This window comes from Triticum dicoccoides, chromosome 6B (assembly GCF_002162155.2).
Source record: "Triticum dicoccoides isolate Atlit2015 ecotype Zavitan chromosome 6B, WEW_v2.0, whole genome shotgun sequence".
Classification (NCBI taxonomy): domain Eukaryota; kingdom Viridiplantae; phylum Streptophyta; class Magnoliopsida; order Poales; family Poaceae; genus Triticum; species Triticum dicoccoides.
Window position 1 is genome coordinate 646,540,432 of NC_041391.1, and position 21,679 is coordinate 646,562,110.

Consider the following 21,679-nt stretch of genomic DNA (forward strand, 5'->3'; position numbering starts at 1 on the left):
AGGGGAAAATTAAGGCCGCGTGACCGCGGTGGGCTTCCAGTGCCTTCTAAAATTTTCATTCTCCCGCGGGTGAGTCGCGCGCTTATTTGGGCCTCGATTGTTCCGTGTCCGCTCCAGCTTTGGTTACTGGCAGTGTGTTCGCCCGTAAATGTAATTCGGGGCATTTGGGCCGACCCTAGAGATGCGGGCAGATTGTCTGCCCAAATAACTACGCCATTCCCGGCAGTTATCTTGACCTATATAGTCTTGCCCGTCACATATATCTTTAGAGGCAATTAATTGACCCCAATTCGTGATCATTCCCGGCAGATAATTGCCCCTAAATTTTTGACATGGTGTAGTGTTACTTGAAGGATCTTACTCAATCCATAGGTAGGTATGGTGGACTCTCATGGCAAAAACTGGGTTTAAGGATATTTGGAAGCACAAGTAGTATCTCTACTTGGTGCAAGGAATTTGGCTAGCATGAGGGGGAAAGGCAAGATCAACATGTTGGGAAGATCAATGACAACATACTTTAACTGAGATGTGAGAAAACATAAACCATTACGTTGTCTTCCTTGTCCAACATCAACTCTTTTAGCATGTCATACTTAATGAGTGCTCACAATCATAAAAGATGTTCAAGATAGTATATTTGTATGTGAAAACCTCTCTTTCCTTATTACTTCCTATTAATTGCAATGATGATCAAAACTACGTTTGTCAACTCTCAACAACTTTTATGCCTCATACTTTCTATGTGTGAAGTCATTACTGTCCATAAGATCAATATGAACTCTTTTATTCTTTTTATTCTTTCTACTTTCTCAAGATCTTAGCAAGATAGCAAAGCCCTTGACCCAACATTAATCTTTATTATAGATAGCTCACGAACTCGATTACATAAAGAGATCACAAAGCAAAACTTAAAACTACTTGATACTAAAACTTCAATCTACAAGATCAAGATACTACTAAAAGGATCGAACTAAATAAACGGTAAAGATAGGAGTGTGATGGTGATACGATACCGGGGCACCTCCCCCAAGCTTGGCAGTTGCCAAGGGGAGTGCCCATACCCATGTGATTATGTCTCCTTCTTCATAGTTGGTCTTGTGATCTTCTTGGCGATGATGCCCCTCAGGATACGATTCTCCTCCTCGAGCTTATTGACTTGTTGTTTGAGGTCCATAATTTCTTTGCGGAGCTTGCCCGTAACGGCTAAAGCTCCCTTTACCCAAGGATGTTGCATAGCTTCTGGAGAACAAGTGGCGCTCTTTTTCATATTTTCGTAAGAAAGAAATTTAACACCGGAAGGGATGACCGAATTTGGGAGGACCGAGCTATGTAGTTCCCCCATCAGAAATCCTGCTTAGAAGCAAGAAGTGACTTCTTGATCTTCCTCCATGGCATCTATCCTTTTCAAGTCGGCCTCCATCTCATCCTCCGTTGATGGTCCAAAGTGATAAGCATCGCTATTTGCTCCTGGACCTAGTGTCGGGTGAGACACCCGACTCTCCCCGACTGACTCTTTGAGAAGACATCTTGCTCTTAATCTGCAACAGGAACAACTCGAAACAAAAACAGAGGATATTTGCGTGATACGGTGGTCAAAGCCTTCGGGAGATTATATAATGAATTTTTACCGACCAAAATACGTAACGTGCAAGAAAACGGAGTCCGGGAGGCACACGAGGTTGCCACGAGATAGGGGTGCGCGCCCAGGAAGGGTGGGCGTGCCGTGTCCTTTCCGGTCTACTTCTTTATTTCCAAAATTCTTAAATATTCCAAAACGGATAAAAATTGCCATTAGAATTGTTTTGGAGTCGGTTTACTTACCGTACCACATACCTATTCTTTTCCGGAGTCTGGAGCGTTCTGGAAAGTGTCCCTTATGTATTCCTCCGGGGTTACGGTTTCAACAATATTAGTTTCAACATTGATAAGATTACCTGAGATATAATGTTTAAATCTTTGACCGTTCACCACCCTCGGACTTGTGCCTTCGAAGTTGTTGATTTTTATGGCACCGGAACGATAGACCTCCTCGATAACATAAGGACCTTCCCATTTAGAGAGAAGTTTTCCTGCAAAATATCTTAAACGAGAGTTGAATAATAACACAGAATCACCTATGTTAAATTCTCGCTTTTCTATCCTTTTGTCATGCCAGCGTTTGACTTTTTCTTTGAATAGCTTGGCATTCGCATAGGCTTGGGTTCTCCATTCATCAAGTGAGCTAATATCAAATAACCTCTTCTCACCGGCAAGTTTGAAGTCATATGTTCAAGTTCAAGAGGTAAGTGACATGCTTTTCCATAAACCATCTTATACGGAGACATACCCATAGGATTTTTGTATGCAGTTCTATAGGCCCATAATGCATCATCAAGTTTCTTGGACCAATTCTTTCTAGATCTATTCACAGTCTTTTGCAAAATTAATTTGAGCTCTTTATTGCTCAACTCTACTTGACCACTAGACTAGGGTGATAAGGAGATGCGACTCTATGATTAACATCATACTTAGCAAGCATCTTACGGAAATCACCATGAGTAAAATGTGAACCACCATCAGTCATAAGATATCTAGGGACTCCAAACCTCGGAAAAATAACTTCTTTAAGCATTTTAATAGAAGTGTTATGATCAGCACTACTAGTTGGAATAGCTTCTACCCACTTAGTAACGTAATCAACAACAACTAAAATATGTGTGTAACCATTAGAGGCAGGAAAAGGTCCCATATAATCAAAGCCCCAAACATCAAATGGTTCAATAACAAGAGAATAATTCATAGGCATTTCTTGACGTCTACTAATATTACCAATTCTTTGACATTTATCACAAGATAAGACAAACTTACGAGCATCTTTGAAGAGAGTAGGCCAATAAAAACCAGATTGCAATACCTTATGTGCAGTTCTATCTCCAGCGTGGTGTCCTCCATATGATTCAGAGTGACACTTGCATAGGATCTGTTTTTGTTCATGCTCAGGTGCACAACATCTAATAACACCACCTACTCCTTTCTTTATAAAGGTGTGGGTCATCCCAGAAGTAATGTCTTAAATCATAAAAGAACTTTTTCTTTTGATGGTATGTGAAACTAGGTGGTATAAATTTGCAACAATGTAATTAGCATAATCAGCATACCAAGGAGCAGTACGAGAAGCATTAATGACTGCTAATTGTTCATCAGGAAAGCTATCATCAATAGGCAGTGGGTCATCAAGAACATTCTCTAACCTAGATAAGTTGTCTGCAACGGGTTTCTCAGCTCCCTTCCTATCAATAATATGCAAATCAAATTGTTGGAGCAAGAGAACCCATCTAATAAGTCTAGGCTTAGCATCTTTCTTTTCCATAAGATATTTAATAGCAGCATGATCAGTGTGAATAGTAACTTTGGAATCAACAATATAAGGTCTAAACTTATCACATGCAAACACAACTGCTAAGAACTCTTTTTCAGTAGTAGCATAATTTCTCTGGGCAGTATCAAGAGTCTTACTAGCATACTGGATAACATTCAATTTCTTATCAACGCTTTGCCCTAGAACAGCACCTACATCATAATCACTAGCATCACACATAATTTCAAAGGGTAAATTCCAATCAGGTGGCTGAACAATAGGTGCAGTGATCAAAGTTTTCTTAAGTATTTCAAATGCTTCTACACAATCATCATCAAAGACAAAAGGAATATCTTTTTGCAATAAATTAGTCAGAGGCCTAGAGATTTTAGAAAAGTCCTTAATGAACCTTCTATAAAAATCGGCATGACCAAGGAAACTTCTTATACCTTTTATGTCCTTGGGACATGGCATCTTTTCAATAGCATCAACTTTAGCTTTATCAACTTCAATACCTCTCTCGGAAATCTTATGCCCCAAGACAATGCCTTCATTAACCATAAAGTGACACTTTTCCCAATTCAAGACGAGACTAGTGTCTTCACATCTCTGCAAAACTCGATCAAGGTTGCTTAAGCAATCATCAAAAAAGGATCCATAGACGGAGAAATCATCCATGAATACCTCACAAATCTTTTCACAAAAGTCAGAGAATATAGCCAGCATACATCTTTGAAAGGTAGTAGGTGCATTACATAAACCAAAAGGCATACGTCTATAAGCAAAAGTACCGAAAGGGCAAGTAAAAGTAGTTTTTGATTGATCCCCTGCTGACACAGGTATTTAAGAAAAACCATCTAGAAAGCAGAAATGTGTGTGTTTGGATAGTCTTTCTAGCATTTGATCAATAAAAGGTAAAGGGTAATGATCTTTCTTAGTAGCTTTATTTAATTTACGGAAATTAATTACCATCCTATAACCTGTAATAATTCTTTGCGGGATCAATTCATCTTTATCATTAGGAACGACAGTAATACCTCCCTTTTTAGGAACACAATGGGCAGGGCTTACCCAATCACTATCAGCAACGGGATAAATTATACCTGCCTCAAGGAGCTTTAGTATCTCCTTTCTTACCACTTCTTTCATCTTAGGATTCAATCGTCGTTGAGGATCTCTAACGGTGTTTGGCATCGTCCTCCAATTTAATTTTGTGTTGGCATAACGTGGGACTAATGCCCTTGAGATCATCCAGAGTATATCCAATAGCAGCACGGTGCTTCTTCAGAGTTTTCAATAATCTTTCTTCTTTTTGCTCTGAAGAGTTAGCACTAATAATAACAGGATATATTTTCTTTTCATCAAGATAAGCATACTTAAGATTATCAGGTAATGGTTTGAGTTCAAACACGGGATCACCCTTGGGTGGAGGGGCATCCCCTAGAATTTCAACGGGTAGGTTGTGTTTCAGAATAGGTTCCTGTTGAAGGAACACTTTATCTATTTCCCTTCTTTTCCTTCATAAACATATCATTTTCATGGTCTAGCAAATATTGTTCTAGCGGATCAGTAGGAGGAACGGTAATAGAAGCAAGACCAATAATCTCATCCTTACTAGGTGATTCTTTATCACAGGGTTGTCTATGAAACTTAGCAAAATTAAACTCATGAGACACATCCCCTAAGCCAATCATAACAGTATCCTTTTCACAATCAATCATAGCATTAACAGTATTCAAGAAGGGTCTACCAAAAATACTGGGACAAAAATCATCTTGTGGGGAACTAAGAACAAGAAAATTAGCAGAATATTTAACCTTCCCACACAAGACTTCAACATCTCTAACAATCCCAATTGATGAAATAGTATCTCTATTGGCAAGCTTGATAGTAACATCAATACCTTCCAATTCAGCGGGTGCAATATCATGCATAATTTCTTTATATAAATCATAGGGTATTGCACTAGCACTAGCACCCATATCACATAAGCCATGATAACAATGATCTCCTATTTTAACAGAAAAAACAGGCATGCCTACAACAGGTCTATGTATCTTAGCATCTAGTCTAGCAATATTAACAGTCTCACCACAGAAATAAATAACATGCCCATCTAAATTATCATCCAAGAGATCTTTAACCATAACAATACTAGGTTCAACTTTGATTTGCTCAGGAGGTGTATAAGTCCTAGTATTACTCTTATGAACAACAGTCGAAGCTTTAGCATGATCCTTTATCCTAACAGGAAAAGGGGGTTTCTCAACATAAGTAGTAGGAATAATAGGATCACTATAAGTGACAGTCTTTTCTTCAACTGTAATAGGTGCAACTACTTTTACCTCAATGAGAGGATTATATTTAAATCACTTCTCCTTAGGAAGATCAAAGTGAGTAGCAAAAGATTCACAAAAAGCAGCTACTATCTCAGAGTCAAGTCCATACTTAGCGCTAAATCCACGAAAAGCATCGGTATCCATAAAAGATTTAACACAATCAAACTTAAGTGGCATATCTAACTCCTTACCATCGTCGGAACCCTAATCTTCAGAGTTGAGTTTAATTCTTTTCAATAAGTCCCACTTGAATTCAATAGTCTTCAACATATAAGAACCAGCACAGGAAGTATCGAGCATGTTGCGATCATTGGGAGAAAGCCGAGCATAAAAATTTTGAATAATCATTTCTCTGGAGAGCTCATGATTGGGGCATGAATATAACATTGACTTAAGCCTCCCCCAAGCTTGAGCGATGCTTTCTCCTTCACGAGGCCAGAAATTATATATGTAATTACGATCACGATGAACAAGATGCATAGGATAGAACTTCTGGTGAAATTCCAACTTCAATCGTTTATAATTCCAAGATCCCGTATCATCACATAGCCTATACCATGTCAATGCATATCCCTTCAAAGATAAAGGGAAGACCTTCCTTTTGACAACATCATCGGGAATACCTACAAGCTTAAATAATCCACAAACTTCATCTACAAAGATAAGGTGTAAATCGGCATGCAATGTTCCATCTCCTGCAAAGGGATTAGCTAGCAGTTTCTCTATCATACCCGAAGGAATCTCAAAGTAAATTTTTTCAGTAGGTTGAGGAGAAACTCTTTGCTCTTCTGGTCGGGGTGAAGATACCCCGAACAAGCCCCTCAAAGGATTAGTTTCCATAGTAACAAGTGACAGAAAATTTCAGCACACTATATAAATGTTTCCTTACCAAGTTCCACTCACCAAAGGCGCTTCACTCACCGGTAACGGCGCCAGAAAAGAGTCTTGATGACCCAAAAGTATAGCGGATCTATCGTAGTCCTTTCGATAAGTAAGAGTGTCGAACCCAACGAGGAGCAGAAGGAAATGACAAGCGGTTTTCAGTAAGGTTTTCTCTACAAGCACTGAAATTGTAGGTAACAGATAGTTTTGTGATAAGATAAATTGTCACGGGCAACAAGCAATGAAAGTAAATAAAGTGCAGCAAGGTGGCCCAATCCTTTTTGTAGCAAAGGACAAGCCTGGACAATTTCTTATAATGAGAAAAGAGCTCCCGAGAACACATGAGAATTATCGTCAAGCTAGTTTTCATCACGCTCATATGATTCGCGTTCGGTACTTTGATAATTTGATATGTGGGTGGACCAGTGCTTGGTTACTACCCTTACTTGGACAAGCATCCCACTTATGATTAACCCCTATTGCAAGTATCCGCAACTACAAAAGAAGTATTAAGGTAAACCAAACCACAACATTAAACATATGGATTCAAATCAGCCCTTTATGAAGCAACGCATAAACTAGGGTCTAAGCTTCTGTCACTCTAGCAACCCATCATCTACTTATTACTTCCCAATGCCTTCCTCTAGGCCCAAATAATGGTGAAGTGTCATGTAGTCGATGTTCACATAACACCACTAGAGGAAAGACAACATACATCTCATCAAAATATCGAACGGATACCAAATTCACATGACTACTAATAGCAAGACTTCACCCATGTCCTCAGGAACAAACGTAACTACTCACAAAGCATATTTATGTTTATAATCAGAGAAGTAATAATATGCATTAAGGATCTGAACATATGATCTTCCACCAAGTAAACCAATTAGCATTAACTACAAGGAGTAATCAACACTACTAGCAATTCACAGGTACCAATTTGTGGTTTTGATACAAGATTGGATACAAGAGATGAACTAGGGTTTTGAGAGGAGATGGTGCTGGTGAAGATGTTGATGGAGATTGACCCCCTCCCGATGAGAGGATCGTTGGTGATGGCGATGGTGATGATTTCCCCCTCCCGGGGGGAAGTTTCCCCGGCAGAACAGCTCTGTCGAAGCCCTAGATTGGTTCCGCCTCGTGGCGGCGGAGTTTCGTCCCGTAAGCTTGCCTCTGATTTTTTCGAGAGTAAAAGCCTTCATATAGCAGAAGATGGGCATCGGAGGGCCACCAGGGGGCCCAGGAGAGAGGGGACGCGCCTACTAGGGGTGGGCGCGCCCCCCACCCTCCTGGCCTGGGTGTGGGCCCCCTCTGGTAGTTTCTTCGCTCAATAATTCTTATTAATTCCAAAACTGACTTCCGATGAGTTTCAGGATTTTTGAAGCTGTGCAGAATAGGTTTCCAATATTTGCTCCTTTTCCAGCCAGAATTTCAGCTGCCGGCATTCCCTCTCTTCATGGTAAACCTTGTAAAATAAGAGAGAATAACCATAAGTATTGAGATATAATGTGTAATAACAGCCCATAATGGAATAAATACTGATATAAAAGCATGATGCAAAATGGACATATCACACCTCACCTGTGCAGAGGAAGTTGGGCGGCCGACGATGGGAGAGGACATGGAGGCCGGACGGTGGTGGCTCCTGGCGAGGCACAAGATGGTGGCGTGGTTGGGATGGTCTGGGAAACTGACACGCCGGGAAGGATATTTTTACTTGTGTATGACTGTGGAGTGATGGCACGACAGAAGAAGCTCTCGCATGAAGCGTCATAAGTAATGGACCGACCCGTTAACGCATACTTAAAAGAAGAGAAATACAGAAAAAAGGGAGCAATTATGGATCAAACCGAGGTCTCCTCGCTGATGGTTAGAGTTGTTGGCGATTGCGCCACTGTCAACTTCATGATATACTAGATGGCGTGACCTACTTAAGGGATAAGTGCCGTTTCCCCCCTTTTTTATTTTATTTTTATTTTTTATTTCTTTGTTTTTCAACAGTTTTCATCGGTTCTTTTCTCCGTTTTCATTGTTTGTTTCCTTTTCTGTCTTTTTCTTTGATTTTCTTTGATTGTTTCTTGATTTTTAGTTCTTTTTTTCGTTTTTCTTTGATTTTGTTTATTTCTTTCTTGTTTTTCATCGGTTCCTTTTTTTAGTATATATTCAATGTCTTTCATATACATCATAAAAAAAATTATATACATGTTTAACATTTTCTAAATACATGATTTACATTTCTTGAAAAATTATTGTCTACTTTTTTCATACATATTATACATTTTTTGTATATACCTAATAAAATTTTCTAATACATGTTTAACATTTTAGAAATACATTTTTAACAATTTTAGAATATATGGTAAACATTTTCTATACACATTTTAAACATTTTTTAAATGCTTGATTAACATTTTCAAATGCTTGATTAACATTTTTCATATACAATATTAACATTTTCTAATACATGGTCAACATTTTTCCTATACAGTTTGAATATTTTCGAATGTTTGATTAACATTTATTTGGTACATGGTCAAACTTTTTATACATATTTAACATTTTTCATATGCTTGAATTAACATTTTTTTTCTTAATTTTTTAAAAAATAATTGTTCAACGATCTTTAAAATTCTTTATTAATATTAATTAAGTATATGATAAAAAACTCATACACATTGTATTTTTTATATACATTTTTACATGTTTTATCTATACACATATAACATTTTAAAAATGTTTTGTTAACATTTTCTTCAAATATTTATGTAAAGTGTTTTTTATATTTTTGTTTAGAATTTTTGAAAGTATAATCAAAAGCCAACAAACAATAAGTACGAAAAAAAACAAATGAGGGTGTGGCCTCAAATGAGCTGGGCCTGAAGCGAGGTATAGCGGCGCACGATGAGAGGAGACCAAAGGGATGACGTGCATAATTGGTTTGGTGCAAAAAAATTGGCATTGTGCCTAATACTTGGTTGGTTACCGAGTGGTCTTGCCTATCTCACATAAAGTTGTCAATAGTTGGCAAATCTTGATATTGCCAACATTTGGTTGTCAAATATTGGCAGCAAATTAATCATGCTCGACGTGTCAACGCCATGATCTACTAACCTCATGTGAAGAAAAAGAGAAAACTGCCCGGTCAAAAGCAGCAACGGACCTAGAAAAGAAGTGCCGAACAATGAGCAAAATGATAAAAAAAATCACCGCAAATACCACCAGTCACACGCGTCATGCCCCAAAAAAGCACAACTTTTTCTTCTGAATAAGCAGAAAAATCGAACCCGGCCTAGCTTCTGTAATATACAAAGTTGAGACTCTTTATTTTGAGACCGAAGGAGTACTTCCTCAATTTTAAATGCTATAAAGATACACTTATTTGAGGATGGAGGGAATATGTGTGCATGCCTCAAATTTTCTTTTTACAATTACTGTTCTGCTACTTTTCCCCTTATTATTGGAAAAGAAACAAATCATTACAAGTCAGCTTGTGACTTGCTACTAAATTCACAATCTCATAACCTCTTTTTCGAAAGAAAAAAAATGCATAGATTAGACGATGGCTATCCTATAGGCAGAAGTTGGATCAGCCAAGAGATTGGAGCCTCCGCTGGAGCGGTGCAAAGGTGTAGTTGAATGCGCCGGAGACGACGGTGTCGGCTCTGTCGTCGAGCTCCTTCTCCAGGCGGCGCCACAGCCGCGCGACGGTGGCCCTGCGCGTCTCGTTGTCCAGGTCGGGGTCGTAGTGCACCCACACGATCTCGTCGAACTCCTCCAAGCGACGGTCCACGTCGCTGGCTTTGGCGTACATGTCTCTGAACTCCCTCACTGCGGTGGTCTCCTCCTCCTCCTTGGCGTAGTCCGGCTCTCTGGCAGCCCTCCGACGGGCCGCCAGCCTGCGCCGCCGCCTGTCGGACTCGCCGTTGTGATCGCGGAGGAGGGACCTGTAGATGCCGATGTCATTCTTCATGTCGAGCTTCAGCTTGTGGATCTGGTGCGCCACGATGAGCCGCATCGACAGGTCGTACTCCAAGCTGCGGAGCAAGAGCTCCTCGTCGTCCTCCTCCAGGGAGACGTTGGCCGGCGACGATTGTAGCTGCTCTTGGGTGCCGTCGCCATCTCATCTCCTCTTCATGTCGTCGGCTGGTGACGTGACTGCGAGTGCGAGAGCCGTCGTCTCTGTCGACAAGTCGACTTCCCCGGTCTCCACGGCTGCCATGGATCGCTTCTTCTGGCTCTGTAGATGAAAAACAGGGATCAACTCGATCAAAGCGTCCGTGGGAATTTGCTGCAGTGCGATGCTCTGTATATAGATAGGCAAAAAAGGGCCAGGCCGACTCGGCCGGCTGATCGTGTACGTGGTTGAGTCGGTCATGTACGGCACTGCGACTCATGAACGGAACATCTTTCTTGTCCTGATTGGTTACAACTTTGGCGTCTCGTTCTCACGGATTCACGCTGGTTGACTTTTGCATCTCTTAATATTCGGAATCGATAACTCCCGAACGACCTGTACTTTTGAATCTCGTCCCGAACGAACGTGTCCTAAACCGTCAGATGAGCCGCACCGATCTTGATGCAGAGCACAATGCCACGTCATTTAGTTTGAGCGTTCGGGACGACCGACCAGACCAGACCACCAAACGCATCGTCTTATCCACTCGCCCACCCCAGCCAACGCTCACCTTTTCCCCTTTCTTCACGTCACAAGCGGCGGAGACGAGCTCCTGTGGGGTGGCTGCCCTGCAAGTGTCACCGGAGACCGCGGCGGGAGGAGCTCGCGCGGTGGACGCCTCGGCGGCGTGGGGATGAGCTCGCGCGGTGGACGCCTCAGCGGCGCGGGGAGGAGCTCGCGCGGTGGACGCCTCAGCGGCGCGGGGAGGAGCTCGTGCGGTGGACGCCTCGTCGGCGCAATGAGGAGCTTGCGCGATGGAGGCCTCGGTGGTGTGGGGAATGAGGTCGTGCCCGCGGCAGAGGAGCTCGCGCGGTGGACGCCCCCGGCGGAGTTCTTGCGTGGCCGTGACCGGGAGGAGCTTGTACGGTGGATGCCCCAGCGGCGCGGGGAGGAGCTCATCCCCGCGGCGGAGGAGCTCGTGTGTGGCCTCGGCGGGGCGGAGGAGCACGACAGGTCCCTGGCGGCGGGTTGAATCCCTCCGCGTGCTCCTCACTGGCGTGAGCCCATGCCGCCGCGATTTCTGGTCCGCGCGACCGGCTGGAGGTGCGGTCGTGGGCGGGGGCCGAGCGCGGCCTGCTCGCTTGCGCCGTCGCGGCGGGCGTCGAGGCCGTCCCCCTCCGCGAGACCTTCGCCGACGCTGACCATCCGGCCTCCGACCCGCTCCAGGGTACCCCTTCCTCCGCAAGCTCGTCCCTGAACCGGTCAAGGTGCCGCCATGGGCAGACGCCGAGCGCGCCTGCTCGCCCACGCCGACGCGGCCGGCGTCGGGTCTGCCTCTATTCGCGTGGTCCTCGCCGCTGTGGCCAGCACCAGGCGCAGTGCTCGAATGTGAACGAAGCCAGTGACCGAGGTGCTGCTCGCCTTCGTGACCAGCACCAGGCGCGCGCTCCGGGGGTGAACTACAAGGCCTTCAGCCGCACCATCGAGCCGCACAACTTCATTTACACGCAGGTAGCATCCCGTATCTGCAGGCTGCCAAGGTGTTCTGATCCTGTACCTGCACGTAGCATCCTACTCACCCCTTCTGTTCATTTTTTTCAGTTCATCAACCTTCAAAATTGCCATGTCTTTGTCCGAGTATAGACACATCACAATTTCGTAATTACACTCTCACTTTTATTTCTTGAGTAACCGTACTAGTAAACGCATGGCGATTGAAAAGCATATTTGCCATGGCAACCAAAATCATGTGAACTTTTGTTAAGTTTTATAGATGATGTTGCCATGCCAACTAAAGCATATGCTTGCCATGATGGCAACCTATTCATCGTTTGTTTTTTCATACTAGTACTAGTAAGATTGCACGTGCAATGCACGTAATCACTCCTTAATACTCTATGTTCAAAGTCTCGTTCTCATGTGTTTAAATAGACCATCTTCGTATTGCAACTCGTGTGTCAAGTTAGAACCTTTTTATATTATCACCGGCCTCTTTCAAACATCTGAGTTTTTTCCTCATGGTGCTCGTAGCCTCATAGTTTGAGTGATTGTCACTATCGCACTTGTTCAAGTAAAACCTCTTACACCGGTCATTCCGCAGTTCAACTCACGCAAGGCATGCAATGCGCAAGGGGAACACTTGGCATCACCGGACGAATCACATCGCCTGTGTCAAAATACTAATAAGAATTATTGACCTTGTCTAAGAAGACTTCGTACACATCAGAGAGCTTTAACTGAGATGTTGGTTCCTCATGACATTCATATTACTAAACAGTAAGATGTAGCTACCTACAAGCCTCCACAGTGTTTTGACGTCGTCAGCCGTCGGATCAAACACAGTAGCGAACCAGATCGATTCGTCGTCCCATCGAGCGCTGCAGGTCATTTTCACCGCGTCGCGCGACGCTTTAGCACACGCAGTCGGGCCGCTGCTCCACGAACCGAGCCAGGCGTCACCTCGTTCAACGGGCCGATCAACAACCAAAAGCCCATGTAGCCTAGGCCCTGCCACAAGGGAGATTCTTCCACCTGTTGTGTGCGTACTCCATGCCCTCGAAAGAGAAAAAGTTAAGCCGATCTTCACAGTCCCCCACAATACGCAGATTCGGCAATTAGGCTCAGCGCCAACGGCGAGCGCTGTCGCGTACCTTCCGCTTCAGTTCCTCTCGTCCGCATCCTTGCTCAGGTATGTTCTTATGCCTCAAAAGTTGATCTCTTCATCTTGCTGCAAAAAAATTGATCTCCTCATCTACCGGCTGTTGTGCCTCTTAAACGGCATTATTATTATTTGGATTGTCCTTTATACTCCTTCCAGTTCGTCCGTTGAGTATTCCTTCCGTTTATGTCATGCTAATAATGGGATCATCGGCACAGGCAGCCCCTTTTCTTCCAGATTTTCCCCACTGCTCTTGTTAGGAAGATGTGCACTATCAATTCATGACTGTATTTCAGGGCCTCAATTCATGACTGTATGGGCAAACCTATGTGTGTGACAGAGAGATAACTTGTAATTCCATGCATTTCTGGGCCTCAATTCATGACTGTATGTGCACTATCTTTCAAGCTTTCAAGCTTCAAGATGCATGCACCACAATGTGTATTATTATTTTTGAAAATACCACAATGTGTATTTCGTACCCTAAATTCTTTCTCATTTACTCCCAAAGCAATTTCTCATGACTCAACAATATAACCTTTAAGATAGGCAGGCGCGGCAACGCGCGCCTTTATGTTCTAGTACTACTATATAACATGCAGTGTTTGTGTGACGAAAGCATAATAACACGGCAATAGATTGTTCTATTCTAACTTACATAGTTAACATCAATTTACGGAACATACCATATGTAATTCTCTCGGTGCTTCAAACATGATGTGCAAAAATGAACTGAAATGAACTTTACACACAACACAACTATTCTAATATGATGGAAGCTTCCCCATGTCATTTGACATGAAGAACCTTGTGTAAATTTTCATCATGGGGTATAAAACACATCTCTGAAGGCAACAAACTAATGTCTTGCACTGTACGCAAGTACCTAGTTTCATTTGGCATTCAGACATTAATGAACACAAATCAACATGAATCAAATCCGTTAGCTCCTTACTTGATGCATTTGAAAGCAAATCCTCATATCAACCTATCTAAACACCTGAAGATTCACAACTTGGCACATCAGTCCGAAAAATGCTAATGGAGGCCGAGCATCAGGCAGGCCGCTATCCCTGCCGCCCGACCACTATCTAGATTCCCCCCGCCATTGTATAGAGGCTGTATTTGATTTTTTTTCTACTTGTATTGATCCAGCGCTGGCCCACGCACATGCAAAACCCCTAGGGTGTCTTACAACCTTTCTGACATGTACGCACATGTTTTGACTTTGCAGCACCGATGCACCATGCCATTCTCTCATCTGTACCAGCGGGACGTGCACGTCGTGGTCGAGCCGTGTCCACTCCAACTGGATGTGCACGTCGTGGTCGACCCTTGTCCACTGCGTAGGCAATGGAGGCACAAGTCCCTTCGTGGCGAATCCCTGACCAGATAAAACAGACACTAGTGTTGTAGTGCACCTTTTTTTAATGACGTTGGTAGTGTTTTCCGAACGGAAGGCAGTTCTCCCGCTCGCCACGTTATGCCTAATGACCTGAATTAGCAGTAGTCAACAGATTACCGCAACATTTCAACATTTTCTCGTCTTTACACTTGAAGTTTTAGAAGCATTTAGTTAAACACGCACTTGACCATTCCACTTGACCACGGTACACATGCGCTCTAATGAAAACATGTCCCCTAATTAGTATTGGGTGCAGCAAGTGTTTCTGGGCGATGTGGTACAGCTACACGCCGCCCTCTGTGTCCCACTTTTAGAGTCATGTCACGTCTTCAATTTTTATATTCCCTCACATCAACCTCACCCTGTTGTCATCTCCTTCCCCCACCCAACCTAGTTCTTTCTCACTCTGTTTTCCTCACCGGAACCTCAGCTCCGACGCATCTAGGTGGGGCAGCCTGTGCCTCGCCGCCGAGCCGTGCTACTACGGCGAGCCCCCTCATCTGCCGGCGCTGCGCGACGCCAGCCGCCGGCGATCTGCTCTGCACTGAAGAGGTAACCAACGCCAATCCCCACTTAGTTTTTCGCCACCGACGTGTTCAGTCTTTCCTGTGTTCTTGCTCGTTCGTCCTCAATCTAAATCGTCACAGCATTTTTTTAGGGGAGTGATAAAAATGTCAGACCTTTTTAGTGGGATACAAGCTGCGATGGTTATAAACCGTGTAGAAAATTGTGACAAATCTGTTGAAGATTGGGATAGCGACGGTGATGGTTCAGGTTGTTCAACGGGGGTAGCTGGAACACCATGCTTCACCTCGCGGTTATCTGTGCTAAAGGCTGCTTCAGTAATTGCCCAGTTTAGCGAATTTAAGAGACAGTTAGTTAGCGAAATCGGTTTTGGGGGAATGTTAGAGTTGAAGTCATGGCAAAAGATTAATCTGAAATACAGTGCGTACTTGATGGATAGAGTTGATTTAGATTCATGCTCCTTGAACCTGGAGTCACAGGGGGTGTTGGATTTGGTTGACAAGAATATAAATTATGTATTTGGCATCCCATGTGGCAATCTAACCATTCAAGGTGAAGGCGTTGAACCATCTGAAGCTTGTATCGAGTACACGCGTGTAGCAGCATCATTCAGTGAGAACATATTAGAAGACCAAATCATTTCTAAGGACTGAGACGGTAAGTTTTAACAGTGAGATACATGCTCTAACCTGCACCCCACCAAGTGTCAATGTTGAGCCGGATGCCTCCGTGAGCTGGGAAGCTGGGAAACCCGTGCTGCTGGCGTCGCTGCTGGGCGCCATCCCCTACTCACTGATAGAATGATTTTCTGGAGTGTCCGCGCCACGTCCATAAATAGAGGCCCCAAAATTTTGGTTTCCCTCCAAAACAATGGTTCAAATTTTGAAAAAACCCAGCTACGTATCGTATCTAGTTTTGATTTTGAAATCCATGGCACCAGATGAACCACGCATTGCATATACAATGGCTATTGCCTATATGAAAGCTAGTACGTTTGGTCATGTCCATTAATTGCAGCACAGATGGACGGAGTGGTGCACCTGTCCACTGATCTTGTCAACCACTTGCCCGGTTGGCCCGCAGATGAACCGGCGTGATGAGTTCAAATAAAAAGGTTTTGGGAGCAGTGCTTCCATCACCAGTCACTTCAGAGCACGCCCAAGCTTGTGTTCCCGCACCCCCCTCCTCCTCTCGTCAACCAATCCACCCACACCCCACACCCCCCACTCCCAACCCCACCCACACCAGACCGTGAGTCCCACACCCAAAAGCACGGCGCCATGTGCTGGGAAAAAAATTTGTCCAAAACTATTCTTATCAGTCCTAAGCAGCCCTCCGATTTTGCATTTTTTTCTAAAACAATATAGATTTCCCAATCGCGAATTAGTTCGCCCAAAAAAACAATGTGTCCACAGCCAAAACGAGCTCTATGGTCATGCATTGCGATCCACCATGGAACTCAACATCACACGCCGGTATGGGTGCATGCCATGAAATCCTGTTACATACGTCGAGTTCACCTGCGCAAGGCAGAGCTCGCGTGACCCACTGCCGCCTGGGTGCACAGTGCAATGGAGCACTCTACTGCAAGCTACTAACTAGCCTTTGTCACTTGAAAAGACGACAACAGCGACATCAACGCAGTCCTCATTGTACAATTTCTTGACTTCGGTCTCCATGGTGGTACTTGGGTTAGACTGAAGCTGTCACAAGCAGAACTTGGCAGCTTACACATGCCCCTTGAACCAAGCAATAGATGACATTACTTGCGCCATTTTACTGATTTGTAAGAGCAAAAAAACCAAGCCTTGACAGAGGCAACTTTTTAGTTTGTTTCTTGGCTTGAACACAGACCACTTCAAATAATAAAGGAAATTTACCTAATCCCACATAAGGAATACATGATCATGCCCACATTACATGAAAGTTGACGAACCACAATTTTTCAACGGTTACATGAAACGGAAGAAAATTGTCCCACATTCGATGCAATTAAAAAAACTCTCTCTATCCTTAGGAACTCTTAACGACTACAGGAAGTTTGGCTCAAATGGGCCGGATTTCTTAGTGCCACAATTGTCTGCGTCGATGTCCAACAACACCACAGTTCGTGCATTTCGGCAACTTCCTTGGAGCCTTAGGTAAATCACCTCGCTGCGGACAAGTTGTACATTTGTGCCCTTGTTCTCTGCAGATCGTGCAAAAACGGGACCTCTTAAGTTGTTGCTCATACGGAGCCTTGTCCCTGCTTGTCGTTGGCCTTCCCCTTTGCCTCTTCTTCTCATTCAGCCCAACAGCTGAGCAACTAGATTCACCATCAACTTTATTTGTTTGCAGCACAACATTGCCACCCACATATGCATGTTCTTTTTCGGCTAGAGTCTGTTGTTGTTTCTCTCTCTCTGCAAGCCCCATTCCATCTTTATCAACACTAAGTGGAAGCAGAGTCGCATGCACCTCCTTCATCATCGCCATGAAAACATCATAGCACTTGACATTGCTGTCGCCAAGCACAACACACTCCAGCGCTTTCATGTACATGGTGTGGTGCCTGAATGTATTACTGGCCGGAGGCCCTCTGTCTCTCTGATACCTAACCAGATGCTCAGGAAGAATGTCCCGAGCATCTCTCGTCCATCTCTTAAGTATGTGTTTCGGTGGTATTTTTTGCAAACGGAAGTGCACCATCACCTGTATCATGGCGGAACAAATCATGTCATATAATTTTTTTTCATGTGGGGTATCAAACATGACAACGTGACTGAATTACACAATAACTTTGAGCAAAGAGCTCACCTGCAGTGCATGGCAGCACACTAGCCCAGCATGCTCAAAGTACCCGCACTCGCAACTGAAAAAACTCTCATCTTCATTCACTTCTATCTTGAATTCAACTTTGCTCCACCTCTCCCTGTTTGCCGCTTCTACATGGGTAGACTTGTAAATCCTCCTAGGCAACACCTCATCCAACACATGTGCCCCACATTTATACAATTCTTCGCCAAATTTTTCAAACATAGCTCTGGTGTACACCTTGCTAGCATGTTTCTCTATTGGAAGGTTCACCCTAAGAGGCACGCTGCTCTGTGATCAGAAGCACAAGTTTGTCGAAATGATCAAGGGGAGGAACAATAATAGGTTTAGGAGGCTGATCGCAAGGAAACAAAAAAACTGCGGCACACTCACCAGGGATGTCCTCTTCTCTTGATAACTCTCTTCTGCTTCTCTATCAAATTGCAATTTCTGAAACTGCTTTAAAAACAGATGCATTGGGCACCCTGGTGGCACGTAACCCTTCAAAAGATGGTTTGCGCTCTCACTCCGTTGAGTGCTTGTCATCCTAGCACAGAACACCCCTCGGAAATACGGCTTTGCCCATTTATGCCTCACCTCATATATCTGCGTCAAGAAGGGATGCTTCCTCAGCGAGTACTTCTCCAACATCTGGTCCCATCCAGCCTCAAATTCTTCTTCAGTTATCATGTGATGGACAAGCTTGTGGAACTCCAGTTTGAAATCGTTGTTCTTGCTCCAGAGAACACCCATGGATTCCTTAGCCTTTTTCAAAACATGCCATTTGCACCAACGGTGCACTGTGCTTGGCAGCTCTGCTTCAATAGCAAGCTCCATAGACCGTGCTTGATCTGCATTTTCGTATAGAAGCAAAAACAAATGAAAAAATGATCAGATCAGGCAACGTGCTGGTTACTATAACACTAAAAGAATGTTGTTATGAAATGGAATTATGGTGTTATGCACACAAACCTGTAAGTATTGTCTGCGGATGTTTGCCACCCACCATGCGGACAAACTCCCTAAATATCCATTTGAATGTTTCCTCTTTCTCGTCTCTCATCATGGCTCCACCGAATATTATGCTTTGGAAGTGGTTGTTGACGCCAACAAACAGGCCAAACGGCATATCATACAGGTTTGTCCTGTATGTAGTATCAAATGTTATTGCATCTCCAAAATACCTATACTGATCGCACCCTCTACTTGTCACCCACATCAATGTTCTTATGCGGCTCTCCTCGTCGACCTGCACTGTGTAGTTGAACTCTGGATCATCAGCTTTCATATCCGCAAGCATGTTCATCGTTTTTACCGCATCAAGATCCGACTGCTCCTTGTTGAGCTTCCTGCACAATGTTTTCAGAGACCTTTTTGTAAATGGCACATTCTCCGCAGCACCAAAGAAGCTACCAACAATGCTGAAAACCTTCCCAAGGGAAACATTGTTGTCCCTCAACTGCTTCACAAGATCCTTGATGTATCTATCTATATGCCTGTGCGACTTCCAATGCATTTTCTGGCCACATGTAATAGAGAGCGGATGGTTGTGCCCTGCTTTGTGCTCTGATATGTACCAACCAGCATCCTTGGATCTCAGCAGCCTTATCATTGCACTGCAACCACATCTCGACGAACGGCTGTTCTCTTTTAATGGGGAACCCTACAGAAAGAAAAATAGCCATTAACCTCAAATTTCATCAACACTTGTAAAAATCCTACTACACTCCCTCCGGCTCAAATAATTTTTCTCAAAGATGCATGCTAACTACAGTTCAGATATTAACGAAACTAGCTTGATACACGAATATTATACAAGAGGCATGGAAAAAATTATTTTTCCCGCACACGTACCGTACAGGCACACACAATCTCTTGCATACATCTTACTCTTTGCACATTTAGCCTGCTCTTTGCCAACCGTATACCAAAACCAGTCTCCCATGAATAAAGGTTGTAGAATTCATAAGCCTCGTCCAGCGAGTCAAATTCTGTGCCAATCTTTGGATTGATGACATGCCCTTCACGATTTTCAGCATAAGCACGGACAGACGACTCAAGAGCTGTTTTCCTGTCAGGGTTCATCTCCCTCTCTTCAGGCGCCTTCCCTAGCCTCACCCTGAATCGGTATGTCGCACCAAAAACAAACAGTTAGCAATTAGACACATTTTTTTTGTTTTTATTCAAACCACCAGTATTCATCTCTAATTACAAACTGTACATTTCCACAACCATAACCGTTATTTTTCTGCACGCAACTAAATGAATATTTAGTTATTTGTATAGACTAAACAGAACATCATATTACACAAACCAAAACAGACATTCTTTATGTATGCATTCGGGGAGCTACTGATCCAACTCTCTCTCTCCCTTAATTATGAAACCCAAATGGTAAGCTCACGCATAGATTTTCCGCTGTCAGGTAACTTTTTACCATTTGCACCATGCAAATCATGAAAAACACATCTAATTACATGATCAGAAATAGCATACCCCTAAAACCAACGAACAGCCTGCTAAAATCCACCATATCACCCTAAAAGTCGAATAAGGCCAGGCATTTTTTTGTTACATGCGCCAGCAGTCTAAGTAATACTGGAATACAAATTAATACACAGCAGATGACTATCCAAAAAAAATACTTTATGGGATAGAGTGCTATGTGCCACTCTGAAATGTAAAAACGTGAAAGTGAACACCACGAAACACTTGCCCTCCGCGTCAGATATGAGCAGAACAGGACAGCACACCTACTCCATACAATGAACTAGTTGAAAACGCTGCTGAAAAAAACGCATCCCTTGGTCGTACAGCCAAATTTTTTCCGAGATTCATCCCCAAATCTAAAACATGTGGTAATGAAGCATGGTGTGGGAACATAAACAAGACTGACCTCCTCGTCCAGCCACTGGTAGCTTCAGAACACACCTCGTATCTCTGTCCATCTCCGCCAATCAGTTCTTCGTCACCCTTCTCGACCTCTAGAGCTGGGGCAGTCCTGGAATCTTGGGACTCCATCGGGAAGACACCACAATTCCTGCAGTCCAGGATATCGCCGTCAGTGGATGGATTTGCAAATAAAATGGGGGCAGGGATCAGGGGGGCATAGAGATCTGGAAAAACAAAACATACCCACTGAGCTCCAGTGCGTCCGTCGACATTTCGCCGTTGGGGAACCGTCGCCGCCCCGCCCGTCTGGAATAAGAGAGCCGGCCCAGCCAAATGAGTTGTCCAGTAGGCCGGGGGACAGGAATCGGTGAGGGGCCGAACAGCATACGCCTACGTGATACTAGCTGTATCACGGGCCGTATTTCAAAACATAGGCCTGCCACACAGCTGGACTGAGGTGACTGATACGCAATCCCAAAGCCCATTCCAACGCACGAGATTGCGGCCTGCCTGTAGGCCGGCCTCCAAAAGCCCGCACTCCACATCAGTCTCCCTATGACAACATATGTGCCTCGGTTCTTCTGCATATGAACTTTTGTTAAGTTTTATAGATGATGTTGCCATGGCAACTAAAGCATATGTTTGCCATGACGGCAACCTATTCATCGTGTGTTTTTTCATATGTATTCGAATAATTCTTCCATGGTTAAGTTTTATAAGTTCTATAGTT

At 43.7% G+C, this 21,679-nt stretch overlaps 1 protein-coding gene and 1 long non-coding RNA gene across 2 annotated transcripts; one reads left to right on the forward strand and one right to left on the reverse strand.

Moving 5' to 3' along the window:
- The first annotated feature begins 11,213 nt into the window (after window positions 1-11,213).
- On the forward strand, window positions 11,214-13,815 carry LOC119326778. Its single transcript, XR_005158161.1, has 2 exons — window positions 11,214-13,364; window positions 13,553-13,815. It is a non-coding gene; the product is annotated as an uncharacterized LOC119326778 (long non-coding RNA).
- Window positions 13,816-17,172: 3,357 nt separating this feature from the next.
- LOC119323928 (protein FAR1-RELATED SEQUENCE 5-like) lies at window positions 17,173-21,266 on the reverse strand. Its single transcript, XM_037597641.1, has 7 exons — window positions 21,193-21,266; window positions 20,954-21,097; window positions 19,912-20,176; window positions 19,030-19,720; window positions 18,451-18,908; window positions 18,061-18,348; window positions 17,173-17,955 (listed from the first exon to the last, which is right to left on the reverse strand). Exons 1-7 carry the CDS (start codon window positions 21,219-21,221, stop codon window positions 17,329-17,331), a joined length of 2,502 nt encoding a protein of 833 aa, XP_037453538.1. The 5' UTR covers window positions 21,222-21,266; the 3' UTR covers window positions 17,173-17,328.
- Between the last annotated feature and the right edge of the window lie 413 nt (window positions 21,267-21,679).